The following is a 16,592-nucleotide window of genomic DNA, read 5'->3' on the forward strand; positions in this document are numbered from 1 at the left end:
TACAAACATCAAGAATCAGACCAAAGAAAAAGACTGGGTTACTGGTTGCGTGACCTGTAATGTGTGGACCGTTGAACACAAGCTGAAAGTTGCTTAGCCTTTACTTTTAAACACTTCAATTTTTGCTGAGAAGATTCCCACGTCATGTTAAGTTATAGTTGTGAGGGCAGTTTAGTTGTAGTTGTGAGGGCAAGCATAGGTTTTCACACAGACTTTTATTTTGGACTTGTAGACACAGACTTTCCTTAGTTTCTTTAGGTAGGGAAAATCTCACTATAGTATAGGGCAAGTTAGGCGTTACACCATCCTGATCATTAATAACGTTTTGTTTAGAACTGCACATCTGTTGTCTGTGTCATCTCTCTTGATACCCTGCCTGTTTCACAATGGAAACCCTTGCTGGCCATGGGGTCAGTGGAAGCATTTAATGCTCAGTCTATTTACATTTATAGCCTCTTGCGCTTTTAGTATCCATTCTTGCTGTAACCTCTTGCATGCATTCCTGTCTTATTTCTTAGAGCACCTTTCCCATTTCCTTCTACCCCTCTTTTGCTTTTGTGCACTGTCTATGTCTTCGTTATATCATTCATTAATTCCTTCTCTTTCTCTATTTTTGTACCCCTGCTTCTCTATCCTTCAAAAGATTTTTTCTTTGCTATTTCCTTCTTTCTCCTTTTCTTTTTTCACACATACAACACATTTATTTTCCCCTTCCTCTACTCCATTGCCTATCTACCTTGTTTTTCTTTTTGATATCCTTTTGCCACTCTTATTGCTTCCCTAAACTATTTGATTCGTCAACTTTACCCTCATTCTTGCCTTCTTCCTTTTCCCCTTGTAACTCCTTGCCCCTCTTTTCTTACTCGCACATCCTCCTCATTCTCTTTCCCAACGTACATACCTTACACCTCTTTCTATGTGTTTTCAATTCTCCCTTACATTACCTTTCCTTTCTCCCATCTATGTCTCTCCCTTCTTTTCCTCCTTCATCCATTCAGCCTCTGGCATTTTTCTCACCTTCCTACTGCCTCCTGCAGCTTACTCTTCTTTTTCTGTTCCCGTCTTTCCCTTGTTCTTTCTTGTATTGGTTCACATTTCTTTGTATTTGTCTCCTTCAACCCTCCCCATGTTGCCCTTAAGGCTTCTGTCCTTTCCCTTTAATAAATCATCTCCTCTTGTTTTCCTTTCTTCCTTCCCGCCTTCTTTTTAAACCACTCTGCTTTTCTTTTTTATTCCAATCCTTTAACTGTTTCTCTCTTATCCAACTTTTCAATCCGTTCTCTTAACATGTTATTTCCAGTTTGTTCTTTCACTACTTCCTAAACTGCGTTTTCCTTCTCTCCTTATTCGCATCAACTAACTTACCTCTTTCAAATTCCTTCCATTTCTTCTTTCTGGCTTTCTTTCATTTTCTGCCTTCTTTTCTTAATTTTCCCCTCGGCTCCATTCTTATTTCTTTCAAACCTCTTCATCCTTCTTTCTCTTCTCATTTTTAGTTTTCCCTCTTCCTTCATATAGCTTTTCACTGCCTTAAGAATCATTTTAGGCATAACGGGAACAAACGCAAATCTTGTGATGGACGGGCTGAAGGATGCCCTTGCAGCACTTGGACCTTGCAGCAGAGGCCGAAGTGGGCGGGAGCGGTTGGGAGCGGTGCTCCCATACTTCTCATTTTTAAGTTTCATCGTTCCTATACTTTTATTTTAAAAAGAAACCGTTCTGGAATGGTTTAGTTTTAAAATAAAAGTGTAGGAAGAAGTTGAATCTTGCACTTCAGTGCACTGCACTGCACATTCCCATAAATAGCAGGTGTGTTTGTTTCAGGTTTGGATTGTGTGTGGGAGGGGGGCCAGAGATGGGGTTTGTGGGGAGCGGGGCTGGCCAGCAGAGAACATAGCTCCACTACTTCTTTTCGCACACTTCGACCACTGCCTTGCAGGCGATTCACTTCTGCATGTTTGTTTTCTAGGCCTGGCGGTTGCCGGACGGCCAGACCTTGGACATTTCGGCCTTTCTGGACCTGCAGTCTACGCTGGAGGAGGAGATCCACTCTCGGGAGGTCTTGCAGGAGGAGCTGAAGATGGTGAAGATGGCAAATCAGACATTTGCTGGGTAAGAATGCCTGCAAGCAAGTGGGCTCGACTGATGTAGATATGGCCACTAGGAAAACAATCTTTTATTTACTGTTTTCACACGCTGTGAGGCTCTTGTCTCAGTGGTAGCGGTGTGAGCTGAAAAGACCCATGTTATATGCTAATATGCAAGGTAAAAGTTGGGTGCTGAAAGCAGAGCTTTGTTTGGGCAGTGGGTTCTTCCCCAAGATATTTACTTAAATAATGGCTGCAAATGGTCATATATTAGGAAGAAATTGTATGAAAGTCATAAGATGTACAGGCAGTTTTGAAGGGGAATAGATGAGATATTTAAATAATTTAAAGGCATGTTCTCCGACAGTACACAGAAGAATTGTTTGGTAGAAAATAATGTATGTGCCCATCAGATAATTGTGCTCTTGATAGGAACAAAGGGTGCACAACAGACAGATATCTGTGCTACATCAGTGAAACAGTGACTGATAGTGTGCTTCTACTAAACTGGAACAAATGTCAATGTTTGCTCAGAAAATAAAGGGCTTTACTCATTGATTCAAGGGTGCTGCTAACAAGAAGATCAATATGCCAACCTGTCAGGAGTGCTGCTAAACTAAATCAGGATATTTTCAAATATGTCAAAGTATACTGAATGTGCAGCTTGTTCATTTAAACATTGCCATGCCAGTTTCCATGTTGCCAAGTAAGTTTCAGCATGCCACAGTTAATCACATACGGTCATGACAGTTTCAACAAAGCCTTCCTGTTAACGTTTAACCAGTTGGGCACATTGTCATGATAGTGGCTTTATTGCCCCCAGAATATTGTCGTTCTACGTTTAATGGTTCCATACCAATTTTGTCCCAGTTCAGTGCATTGCCATTCTAGTTTCTAAACTACCCCTTGAAAACTCCTATGTCGGATTCACACTACCCAGTAACTGGAAAAGTAACTTTCCAATTTCCCCCAGAAAATGTCCTTATGAGTGCAATACCCATGTTTCCTCAGTTGAGCAGATTGCCTGTGACAGTACAGTACAACCATCTAAATATCTCTAACGATTGAAACACTTCCTGGCTTCTACTGCTTGACCTTTCTCCTGCTTATCACTCAGTGGCCCGCAGAAGCCAGTAGCACTGACTTAAATCTGTTCCAGGAGTTTCAGACTAAGCCATCAGATGGTTCTCCTTCCTCCTCCATGACAGACATCTAATTATAAGATAAGACTACCTTATGCCTAGAGATGTGACTTCCACAGGACTCCCCACATTACCCTGATGCTTACTAGCTAGATCAAACCCTTATAGGACACACCTATTGCAATTCAACTTCTACATCGGAAACACACAGATTATCTCTACGTCTCTGCCAAGAGTAAGGCCGGTTCTACAATAAAACAATGCCTGGGGGCTGTCAAGGGCTCAGCCAGCATGTATACACCAACAGGCACTTATTTGGACCTAAAAACATGCAATCTGGCCCATTGGAAGGAAAGGAAGTCACCAAAATGGCGCTTTTTGTGATATACCCAACGGCCTGCTCGTTTGATCTCAAACATTATCACACTTAATGAGTTAAATGAAGAACTTCTCATTGTTGGCACCAAAATCCATCTCAACAAATAGGGCATTCTGTATCCGGCTCCAACAACTTTCAGAGAAACTGACCCCATACAGGAGAAGGTCCAGAAACTCTGCTTTATCTGGATCAACAACATGAGACTGGACATGTATGTGGGTATATGGGTAACATCCTCCTGGTCATCCTAAAGTAGAAGTAACCCAAGCTCGTTGGGGCACTTATCAGCTCTCACTTTGACTACCTTAACGTTTTTTTAATTTTGATTTAATCTGTTTTAATTATAATTTAACACAATCCAAACAAAACAACATATATGAAGGACATTATGACATCTGTAAGCTTCATCCAATAAGAGCATTTAACCATAATTACAGAAGATATGTCCCTTGTCCACCTACCATCCCCCATTCTCCCCTCCCAAGTTCATGTTATATGACAAAACAGGAAACAAAACATAACATAACCTTCATGGTATGACACACATCATCTTGATGATATTTCTCCGGTATCGAGCAAGTTTTGTTAGTGAGACGATTGTCTTGATTGATTTTCCACCCATTTAAAGCCAACATCTGGGACATTGCAAAAGCTGTGGCCTAAGCAGCCACAAAATCAAAACTAGGCATAGTGGTATCCATAATGCCCAGTCCCATGCATCACCCCCTATCTTTGATAGTGCCCATGGAAAACTATATATTACCTACAAAATAGCTATGACTGGTTTACATAGCCCTGTATACGGGCCTTATAAAGGATGTGCAAAAGCATGTGCTGTCCATTGTGCGCCGAGACATGTACTGCGACTGTAGATTCGAGTCAACCAGTTCCCAAAATGTGTCAGCTTGTGTTGAGCGAGACAGTCGTTTGTAGCTACTCCGCTCTAATGCACAGAGTTTGGACATCATGGCTGACAACTGGTCCTGGTAGGTGATTCTTCAACTTTCCAGTTAATTACGATCAATTTGCGGGCCCCAAATAATATGTTATGAATACGTTTGCGTTTCAATGGATCATCTTGCCAGCCATCTTTGCCCTACCCAAACAATAAAGGACAAGGGGATAATTCAATCTTGGCGTCACTTACTTGTATGATATCTCAGTGCACTGTAGCCCAGAATGGCCCAGTACGAGAGCACAACCATAGTATATGTCCCAAAGTGCCTAGACCGCCACACCGTCTCCAGCATGTTGGCGATTGTGCCAACCCCATAATATACAGTTTGGTGGTGTGAAAAGGTTGTTGAAGTATCTTAAATTGAATTTCCATGTTTTTGAGATTAAAAGACACTGCCAGAATTCCGTCAAAGTAGTCATAGACGTTACCTGTATCTATGGTGAGTACCAGGTCGCTAGACCATGTTTTGGCCAATGTATTCTTTCTACCTATAATATTTGAGATGCATATGCAACAAAACATATGCAGGCATGGGAAAACCGACACTGTACGTTCTAATTCCATCTCACAAACAGAATATTCAGCATTCTGAGATTTTGCAGACGTGTGTGAAGCGATCACTGATTGCAGGGTCTTAAACTGAAGACAGTCAGTTCCCACTAGGCCCAGAACACACTGTGCTTCCTGGAACAATAGAAGTTCATGGTCGCCATACAAGTCCATTACCCTGATTTTTTGCCAATCAGAGTCTTGCTTGGGAAGCAGCTTATGTTTCAGCCCATAAGACAGTATCGCCCGTACCCTGATCCACGCTGGGGCTACATGTCCATCTGTCCTCATCATAGATCTCATTTTCTGCCATTTTCTAATCGTTGGTCCTAGAATGGGGTGCAACTTAATGCGTGCAGGGAGTTTTGCCAATGGAATGGCCAGGATCTCTAGAAGTGAATACGGGTGCAGTAAGGTGAGTTCCAACTTTCGCCAACTTGATAAGTCCTCCGGGTTTAGCCATCTCTTGGCCCAACACACCTGCACCGCTAAATGATAAGTTCTCCAGGATGGGAGCGGCAGAACACCATTGGCTTTGGAAGCCTACAATATCTTTTGATTAAGATTTGCTTTTTTTCCTCGCCATATACATTTAGAGACAAGTGCATCCAATTCCATAAACATCTCAGATGTGGGTGCAGTTGGCACCATAGAGGCCAAATATATTATTTTCGGAAGGGAATTCATTTTAAAGGCATTTGTTCTGGCCATGATCGAGAATGCCATCAAGTTCCAATTGGACAAATTTGACTGAATTTAATGAAGTACCGGTGGATAGTTCAACTTGAGAAGTTTGTCGAGAGCTGTACTTACATTTATCCTCAGGTATTTAATATAATGTCATTGTAGCCTGAATGGGACAACTCCACCCGTGTCCCAAGGGATATCCGGTTTCCGGGGAAGCACCTCTGACTTGTCCCAGTTCACTCTATACCCTTCAATGGGACCGTATTCCTGCTAAAGATGTTGTATATGTGGTAGCAACACCACCCATTGGCTCATGTAGAGTAAGATGTCGTCTGCATAGAGGGAGATTCGGTGTTCCTCTGTTCCCCTACTGATCCCTGACCAGCCTGGGTCCATGCAGAGTTTTTATAGCTAGCAGCTCTATCGCAGGGTCATATAGAAGAGGCGACATCAGGCATCCCTGGCGTGTGCCAGTGTTCAAGGAGAACGGTGCAGAGGTGCAGCCATTCATCACTATGGAGGCTCTAGAATTATTATAAAGCAATTTGACCAGACGTACAAATGGCCCTGGAAGCCGAATCTATCAAGGGCTGCAAACATATAGTCTCATTTGACATTGTCAAAAGCCTTTTCGGCATCTAGGGACCGGATTGCATCCGCTTCTCCCACAATTACTTGCAATAATGTTCTTAAATTATCCTCTCAGTCTCTCCTTTGTAGGATAAATCCGGTCTGATCGCTGTGGATGAGGAGCAGCAATATACATTCGACCCGACGTGCCAAACGCTTTGCAAAGATAATCGCGTCAGACTTTATCAAACAAATAGGATGGTACAAGCTGCATTCTTCAGGGTCTTGGCCTTTCCTGTGGAAGACCATGATATTGGCAGTGAGCATAGTATTCGGAAGGTGACCACGCTCAAGCACTTCAGAGAATACTGATTCTAGCACAGGGGCTAGTGGTTCCGACAGAGATTTAAAAAGATTGATGGGAAAGCCATCCGGGCTGGCTGCCTTGCCTGGCGCCAGGCTATTAATTTCCCAGGTTATCTCTTCTGCAGTAATCAGGGCATTGAGAGCCTCTAAGTGACCCGCTGGTATTTGGAGTAATGAAAGGGAGTGCCGAAAGGTGTTGACCTGTTGTATGTCTCGGTATGGGGGTATGGCGTATAGTTCCTCATAATCTGGAGTAGCTATGATGTCGATTGGAATAGAAGGAATAATCCCTTTTCCCCAAATTTTTCTGATGCCAGACATCAATTAATCAAAGTTAGTTCATGAGGGAGCTGAGAGTAGCAAGCTTTTTGTGGGTAGTGTAGGGAGTTGTGCCCATGCTGTTTCTGTCCAATTGCAGCTCTGTGGTCACATTCAGATCCCCCCCCTCCCACAAGAGTCATATTACCAATAAATTGCGCACATGGTGCAAAAGTACGCTTAATAAATCTTGGAGGTATCAGTAGTGGGTGCATAAATGTTGAGTAATGTGATAGGTTGCTGTTGGAGAGCTCTCTGAAGCAACACATAACGGCCTTCCTTACTGTTCTTGTATGGATCACCTTAAAAGGAACACACTTATGAATGGGATTGGAGACTCCCCTTTTCCCCTGAAATGGGGAATGAGCCGCTATTCCCACTCAGCCTTGACAGAGTTTCATATATTCAACAACATTCAAGTGTGTCTCTTGTAAATAAACAATATCTCCCTGGAGATCTTGCATGACTAGGCCGTGGTGTTGTGCTACACAGGCACGCAGGAGATGCTGCCTGATGACACGTAGCACGAAATGCATCTTTCCATGCTCCTAACCATTAAGAACCGATGATCAGACCCACTGCGGCAAAGCCCTCGCAGGACAAGGCTGCAGTGTTGTGCGATGCAGGTAAGCAGCAGACGCTTCCTGACAACACATCGCACGCAATGCAACTTTCCATGCTCCTGAGCCTTTAAAACCTAAGGATAGGAACCAATGCGACAAAGTCCTCGCAGGACAAGGCTGCAGTGTTGTATGATGCAGGTACACACGAGACGCTGCCTGACGACACACAACGCAGCGTTCCACGCTCCCAAGCCTTTTAGAACCGAGCATCAGACCCTCTGCAGCAAAGCCCTTCCAGGGCAAGGCTGCGGTGTTGTGCGGCGCAGGTATGCAGGAGATGCTGCCCGATGACAAGTAGCATGCAACACAATTTTCTACTGTCCCGAGCATCTAAGAGCCGAGGATTGGATCCTATGCGTCAAAGCCCTTGCAGGACAATGCTGCAGTGTTGTGCATCGCAGGTGATAGGCTGCGATGGGGTAGCGACGCAGATTGTGAGCACGGATGATTTCACCCTTCCATCTGCGTCCATAAGGTAAGAAGGTGTGGGGAGGGAGTGTAGAATTGTTGCACTTTACGCAACTCCCTGACCTTGCACGTCTGTCCCATTCTCCCTCTTGCCACATATGTGTCCCCCTTACAACTGTTCCCTGATTCAATCGCATGCGCATCCACCCATCTCCCACTTGCGTTCCTTCGCAATTTAGGCCCTGCTTCCCCTGTCTTGTGGGCCACGTGCGTTCCCTCATAACTTAGGCCCAGCTCCCCCTTCTTTGTGCTACGTGCGTCCCCATGCTCTCCGCGTTACTTGTCCTCGCTCCACCGGCCTTGCGCATCCTTCTCAGAGTTGCTCCCCACGCTATCCCAGGCCCGTTTCCCTCTTCTCCTTCCTCTTAAGACTCCCCTGAGCCACGTCCAATGTATTGTTCCCTGCTTGGTCCCTGCATTCCACACCCTTCGTATTGTGAGTATTGTATTGTGATTCTATTTCATTTCCTGCATTTTCTTTTTACTTCCAGGCAGGTCTCTTTGGATTACCAGTTTTTTGCGTATTTTGTTTTGTAGTGTGACCATTGTATTGTAAACATGTTGCATCGTGTGCATTTTTCTTCTTCCCCCTATGTCCTCTTGGATTACCAGTTGTGTATTCTGTATTGTACTTGCATTCTTACGCCCTTGAGTACCATTGTAGTGTACATTTGTTGCTTGCACTGCTTTCTCCACTCACTCAAGGGCCACGCAAGGTTCCAGTTTTCTTGATCTGTGGTGTACTTACTTTTTGCCCCCTCCTTTTTGTGTGAAACCCTGTGCGCCACCCTCCTGGTTGCTCCTAGCGTGTGACCCTCCTTTCCCCCTCCTGCTTGGGCTGCCCCCCTTCCCCTTACTTCTGCCTGCACCCTCTATAGTGCTCTCTGTCCCCCCTATCTTCTCTAACTACTATTCTATAGACTATCCGATCCCTCTCACTAGGTCTGGTAGGAAGACTCTCAAAAGGGACATCCTGGTCTCCAAGCCAGGCCTCCCTATCGTTGATACCTACACCAGTGCTACTTCCAGACAGACCCTCACCGACATCCTCTTTGTCGTTCCCTCTCCAGGCCTGTGGACCCCCCATATGGTCTCTGTTCTCTATCCTTTTTCCTCCTCTCCCATTAATGGTGGCACCAGGTGGGAGGCCCTTCTGGCCCCCTTCCACTCCTCCAATGTCTACTTAAATGGCACCATCTTGGTCCAGGGCCCTCAGGCCAATCTCCTCCATTTCGATAGACACTTCCTGTGCCTTATCAACTACCTTGCTTCTCCTGCTACTCCTACCTACCACGCTCTGGCTTCTCTGCTGCCTCCTTCCTCCGCCACCTCTCTGGAACCCTCTGCTACTTCTCTGGCTGCTCTGCCTTCTCCTTCTACCCACACCTCTCCGGCACCCTCTTCTTCATCTCGGACTACCCTACCATCTCCTCCTTCCTCCTCTGCCCATTCTCTGGCACCTTTAACACTTCCCCAGGGAGTATCTCATGCCTGTATCACTCCACGGAAGTCTTGCAAAGGTGTCACTCTGCTCCACGTCCCTAATCTTAACTCTCGCTCTGCTGTCAAACACCCCTCAGATATCTGCCATCGCCTTGAAGAGCTTGATTTGGATGTATTCGATCTGACCAAGACTTGGTTCACGGCCTGCTCTGTCACCAACCATCCTGGAGGTGGAGTAGCCCTGACATTTGTGGAGTGGAGCCCTGCTTCTGTCATTCCTACACATGCCTACTACTCCTGTGAATGCCTGGTTTGCAGGCTCTCTCTCTCTCTCCTGGCCTCTCTCTCACTGTGGCTACCACCTACAGGCCGCCTGGCCAGGTTACCCTCTTGCTCTCTGAGTGGGCTGACCTCTCCTCCTCCCTCCTTGCATTTACCTCTCAACTTCTCTTCCTCTGAGATCTCAACATCGAATGTTTCTAGACCCTGCTCAAGGCTCTTTTGCGACCTCTGCAACTCTCTCTCTCTCTCTATTCTTCCCTCTGGGGCGACTCCCTATGCAGAAAACACCCTGGATTTTTGGATCTCATCAGACCTCCCCCACTGAACCCTCTCACCACTCCTCTCTCTTGGACTGACCACTTTCTCCTCTCCTCTCACATGCCACTCTCTGCCTCTCAGGTTAAGCTGACCCCAGCACTGCCACCCACCTTCTCAGTCATCCGGCCCATGAAGCGTTTGTCAGTGGAGGCTTTTGCCGGTACTTTCTCTCCTCCTCCTACACCTTCGGCAGACTCACACTCTGACACAGCCCTTTCTAACCTTCATCTCTCAATCTCTAATACTCTGGATGTCCTTGCCCCTGTCATGAGGATCTGTTTGAAGCCTGCATCCAAGTGCTACTCTTGGTACGATTCTGACCTCGCCACCCTTAAGCGCATATGTAGGATGGCTGAGAGGAAGTGGAGGGCATCAGGCTCATCCACTGACAAACTGGCCTGCTGCCTGCTCCAAAGGCAATATAGGCTTTCTGTCCTTTCTAAGAAGAGAGCCTACATCCAAGCCCATGTCTCTGTGGCCTCTAACAACTCGTCCAAACCTTTCAAAAACTGCAAGAAGTTGGCAAATCCTGCAGCAGTCTCCACCTCTCCTCTTCCCTCCCAGGCCCTTTACACGGCTCTGGCATCTCATTCCACCACTAAAACCTGGGACATCCTGTCCACTCTCTCCTCTTCCTCTCCCTCTACCATTCCAGGCCCCACTCCGGCCGTATCTCCTCTGCCTTTCTCCTCCTTCTCCCTATTCTCTCCCGACGATGTTTCTAGACAAGTCGGATCTATGAAAGTCTCATCAAAGCAGGTGATCCGCTGCTCATCCAGAACCATTAAGGACCACATCGACACCCTTGCTCCAGCATTGGCCGATTTCCGCAATCACTCTTTGGCACTGGAAACTTCCCTAACCCCTTAAGCACTTCCTTTTGTACCCTCTGGCAAACTATCGCCCGATCTTCATCACTCCTTTCTTGGACAAACTCCTGAAAAAGCTGGCCATCTCCCAGTGTAACCTACATACTGAATCTGTCAGTTGTCTCCATGACTACCAGTCTGGCTTCAGAGCAGCCAGAAGCATGGAAACTGCTCTCCTGACACCCGTGAAGACTTGCTCTCTAATCTAGACTATAACCTTCCTTCTGTCCTCACTCTCCTTGATCTATCCTCTGCTTCCGACACGGTCAACCACACCATCCTGCTCAATCGTCTCTGTGACAACCTGGGTATCTCTGGTCAGGCCCTAGCCTGGTTGATCTCCTTTCTCTCAGATCGACCCTCTCAGGTCCAACTTGGTTCTTCCTTCTCTTCTAGCTCTCTATACATGTAGTGTCCCTCAGGGGTCTAACCTCTCTCCCTGGCTCTTTAACCACTACCTTGCACCTCTGGACCACCGCATCTCTACCTTCTGTTCCATCTTTCAGTGTTATGAGGATGACACCCAGCTCTCCTTCGGGCTCTGCTGAGACTCTTCTGCACCTTCTCTCATGCCTGACTGTCTGTCCGCAATTCAGAAATGGTGTGCTTCCAACAATCTCTGCCTTCATGGCAGTAAGACTGAGATCCTCCTCACTGGGACACCTGCTCCCGCCTTCCCTCTCTCTCTGGCCACCCACCCTGGGCCCTCTACCTGGACCTTCCTGTGAGGCCAAGAACCTTGGTGTAATCTTCGACTCCACCCTCCCCTTCTTTCCTCACATCTCTGACATCTCTAAGAAGTCACACTATCAGCTGCACCTCCTCAGAGGTATTCTTCCTTTTCTCACTTTTCCCCAGAAGCTCACTGTCTCCAGAACCCTGGTCCTCTCTAGGCTGGACTACAGCAACATCCTCTTTCTAAATCTGCCTGCTGCTACTCTTCGCCCTATACAACTAATCCAGAACAGAACTGCAAGGATCAAGTTCAACACCCTCTGCATCGTCCACAAGGCTTTCTGGGGCCAGGGACCAAACTACATCCAACTTTCTCTTCCTAAGCATCTTCCTTCTCGAGCCCTACGCTCATCCACCTCCAACTCTCTGAGGGTCAGCCGCTTCTCCAGGCACAGAATGGGGGTTAGATCTCTGTCCTCGGCTGAGGCCTCCCTCTGGAACAGCCTCCCTGCCTATCTTTAACTTGAGCAGGACCACCTAAGGTTTCGGAAGCAACTCAAGACCTCCCTTTACACTTCTGCTTTCTCTCTCCCTTGCTGATGCCCCTGTTTACTGCGCATTCTGGTTACCTGGCCGCCCACTGCACTTACGGGACCAGGCTCCACTGTTAGGAAGAATTCTCATTTCTGGGCTAATTCCCTTCTACCTCAGAGACCCCCAGCTCTTTTGCTGGACTTTAGGGCGTGGAGGGAGTGAGACCTTTTTCTCACTCTCTCAAGTATTTTTATCTGATTTGGACTCTTTTGGTTTTGGAGTCTGACAAACTCCATAGGCATCATCTTTTTGTATTGTGACACACAGCACCTCCAGTGCAGTATCCAGAGAAGTCCTTTGGATTTCTCTTAAGGTTTAAATACCTTCTCTTGGATAAACGACTGCTTCCAAGAATAGTAAAGTTAAATTTACTTTACTTACCTTTTGCTCTTTGTAGACCCAGCACACACTATCTTATGTGGAGTGCTGGTGGGTTACTTAGTATCCTTTCTTCTTTCTCGTGTAACATTTTTATGTTACCCTCACTACAAGTAATGGCTGGTGGCAGTGGTTTAATGTTCCTACCATTGTGCGTTTTTACGGCAGGCTGAATCCTCAGCTGCAGTATTGCACCCATGGGTGCCCATTTTTTCAAAATGGCCCGGTCTTCTTTTTTCACCATTTCTTGTTTGTGCTGTCCTTCTAGCATTTTACTCTGTGTTTGCCAAACCGGGTTTGGTCCCTTTGTTCATTTTGTCTCTGGTGGGCTTCACGAGTGGCGCCTACCTCTGGCTCCAGCATGTCTGGCAGGGCAGGAAGCAAGGGAGGTTCCTGAAACTCCCTGTGCATAATCTCCTTGGTTACAGGAATGAATCCAAAGGTGATTGGCTGGATGGCTGTACTCGGAGGACAGCCACCTTGCTGTGTGAGTGACAGCTAGGCCACGAATGAATGGGAGAAACCTGTATAAAAGGCGAGGTCTTTTGCAAGGAAGGGAGAGTCGACCAATGGACAAAGGAACTGAAGAAGAAACTGGAAGAGAAGCTTTCTGCACCCTCCTGGACCGTTGGTTTGCCCGGTGAAGCCCTGCTGCAGTGCTGAAGCTTCAAATTTTGTATGGAATAGAGAAGACCGGAACAGACGACTTCTTCCCTTAGGTTGGTGGGACCAACTGACCCCAAGATGAACTTGACTCAAACCCCTCTCCCTGCTGGCTGTACTTCTACGCTGCAGCGGGAACCGAGTGCCAGGGGACAAGAACACCAGGAACGAGTGCATTGTCTTTAAGCCGGACACGAGCTTCGGGAAAATCCTCAGGACCCTCCCGAAGCAGGGTGACCCAAGCCTGAGCCACCTCAACAGAGTGCTGTAACCCAGAAGCAAGGGGAGCCTGCAAGGTGTCCAAGAACCGCAGTGGTGCTATTTGCCGGTAGCTGAAACCGCAAAGTGGCTGATCTGGAGTAAGCCCATTGCTGCCGCCGACTTTCAAACTGCAGCGCAGGAGTCCCCAGATGTCCTCCCTCTTGTCCCCACGACTGAGGCCCCCGGAACACAGTATCTGCAGGACTGCAACAGGAACAGAAGACAGCTGGATCCTTTTTCTTCAGAACTAAGGTACTGTCTAACTAGGTGTACTAACCTCTTGTTGTGTGTAGCTTGCTTGTTCTCACTGGAGACATGCATGTGCTGCCCTTTGCAGAGTTGCTTGCATCTTTCCTTTTCACAAGCCTCCCAGTTTATGGCCCAACAGTGATTCATTTTAAACAAACTCTCTCTATAACATTGTGCAAGACTTTTATGCTATCTTCTAGAAGTGCCTCGGCTCCCCTAGACTTTGCTCAATTGACATTGGCTATCCTGGCTCCCTGCAGACTCTTCTTACCCTCTGACTTTGTGTTTATCTGTCCCTTATAAAGTCATACATACGTTGCTTGTATAGCTTGGAACGGGTTAACCTATACTTCATTGGGAGATTGTAAAGTACTTACCTGTTCAGAGAACTTGTTAACCTTTGTTTCCTTCACTAACCTTTTCCTTTTTCCACAATCTCAGTACTGCATATAAGTGTTAAAGTGATATATCAATGTCCACAGTGTCCTAGCAATTGAAGTCACCTCAGGGTGTATGAAGTGTGTGTGGGACATCCCAAAAGGGTATCTACTTACTTAACTGAAACTGAAGGAATGTGTTTTTGAAGTGTATTTTATTGTTGCAATTGCCCTTTCTAAAGAAGGCTTATTTTAAAACTGACTGTTAAATTAATACATATGTATTGTAATAAGAAACATTGAGTATAAGTGTTATTTCAATACTTGTCACTGTGAATCTCTATGTTGCATCTCTACAGCTCACATTGACCCCTCTTGAGATATGTCTGGCTGCTCAGTCACTCTACCAACTTGTGTAGTACAAACCTATACCAAAGGTTGGGTTTCCTATTGCCAAGAGGACAAGGCTGGTGTAGTTTCCCACAGGGTTACTACGTACAATCTTGCCTAACATCCTGCATGGCCAGTTGCCCTTGCACTGCCTCAGGGCCTCCCAACTACTTAGGGACTGTATCTGCAACCCAACAGTCCACTGACTCTGCACTTATTAGCCACCTCCCTAGCAGCACTTATGCCTTCCTTGCACTCTTCCCTCCCTTCTGCCCCCTGGCACTTCAACTCCTCTCCCCTGTACTTGCGCGATCTGAATGAGACAAGGCCTAGTAAGATCGTTGTTTTGTCCACCTTCTGGATTCCCTTCCTTGTCTTGTCGCTCCTAGAAACACTTGTGTACACGCGCGTTATAAATTACTTATCATATCATATCATTTCAGGTAATTAAGCATCTGCCTTCTTTTTATAGGATGACTCAAGACCTGAACATTCAATGAAATACATGTGATCGAGGCCATCATCTTATACATAGTAAGCCCAGCGATCGTGCAGCAAATATCCCCCACATGTGGACAACCTTCATATCATCACCATCAAAAAAAGCAGGCACTTGCAACCTTCCCCAACTATAAAACCAACAATAAAAATAGGAACATTGGAATTGTAGAGCTGGATCCCAATAAAAAGCCAAAACAGCCCATGCGTAAGGAGGTACGGGTGAAGCATTCAGACCGCAGCCCATCCACTTGCATCCCTGCATCCCATAGGGAACACTGGACACAATGCCTCTAATAATATGCATTGTTGACTGTTATGAGTAGGGGTGTACCAAAATTCAGCTTTGAGTAAGTATTCTGTCGAATTTCCACCTGAAAATGAGATATTCGGCTTTAGCCGAATGCTTAATAAATCATCACTCGTAGCCGAATAGTTTCACCTTCAGAATACATGAATTACTGCTTTGACTATGTGCCTGGAATTATTCAGGCATGTCATGTTTATCCTTTAAAAGGATCATTAAACACATGCTGCTGTCACTTTTTCAGTACAGGCAGAACAGAGGTTTTAAAGTGCAAACAAAGTCCCTGCCCTTCATGTGCTGGGCAGACAGACTTTCATCTGGTGGTTTGCTAGGGAAGAGACAGCTGAAACAAAACTGTAAATATTTTGAATGTATCTCTGGTCTCTCCTGTATTTTGCAACTGGAAACCTATGAGCTGGAACAATAGTTTATGAAGTCGCTTTTAGAAAGTTGTATTTTATTTAGGCGCTTATTGATTTTCTGAGCACATATGTGAGAAATCTGAAAGTTACAGGTTCCAATGACATCACTTCCAAATACACGTAATATAATTAAGTGAAGCAAAAATACCATTTGTTAATGAAAATACAATGCCTCATCGCTATTCAGTAGCACAGGTTTAAAGCATGGCTTTCTTATCCCAAAGGTGTGTGTTCAGTAGCACTTCAGCAGTCAGCAGGGTGCTAACTGATGTAATCACTCCTTTTTTGTTTTGGTGCCTTGCTGGAGCCAGAAGGCTAAAGATGAGCAGCCCCAAAAGGAACATTTGAAAGTATAAGTAGACACATCCCAGTCTTCCTCACAGTGCTTGCATACATGCATACAATACTTTTGGGCTTGTTTTAGTTATCTGGGCTCTTCCCATCAAGCGACACCTATGAATGCACAAATATACAAACTGTGCAGTTATTGAACAGTTTATTTTCTGATAATGTATTCCTTTCATGGTTTACACAAACATCGTCCATAGACAACAAAGAAAAGAAATGCAAGAAAGAATGGGTATACAAATGTTAAAGTGTGTTTTTAATTTGCAAAGTGTTTTTCTTGTCGACATAACTTTATTTATTAAAAAGGCAACAATTCAGCTCTGTATTCGGCTTCGGATGAATACTTGTCCAACTATTTGGTATTCAGCTGA

General features: G+C 45.7%; 1 protein-coding gene across 6 annotated transcripts in view; it reads left to right on the forward strand.

The window, feature by feature from the left end:
* Positions 1–16,592, forward strand: part of DMPK (DM1 protein kinase) — a 672,629-nt gene that overhangs the window by 534,501 nt on the left and 121,536 nt on the right. For all 6 annotated transcript variants that reach the window (XR_011302059.1, XM_069644639.1, XM_069644638.1 and 3 more), the window contains exon 11: positions 1,970–2,112. Coding sequence is in view for 5 of the 6 variants with exons in the window: in XM_069644639.1 (XP_069500740.1) it covers positions 1,970–2,112 (143 nt within the window). In the remaining variant the exon portion in view is untranslated. The remainder of the gene's footprint in view (positions 1–1,969; positions 2,113–16,592) is intronic.

Source organism: Ambystoma mexicanum, chromosome 2p (genome assembly GCF_040938575.1).
Source record: "Ambystoma mexicanum isolate Mex_15411 chromosome 2p, UKY_AmexF1_1, whole genome shotgun sequence".
Classification (NCBI taxonomy): domain Eukaryota; kingdom Metazoa; phylum Chordata; class Amphibia; order Caudata; family Ambystomatidae; genus Ambystoma; species Ambystoma mexicanum.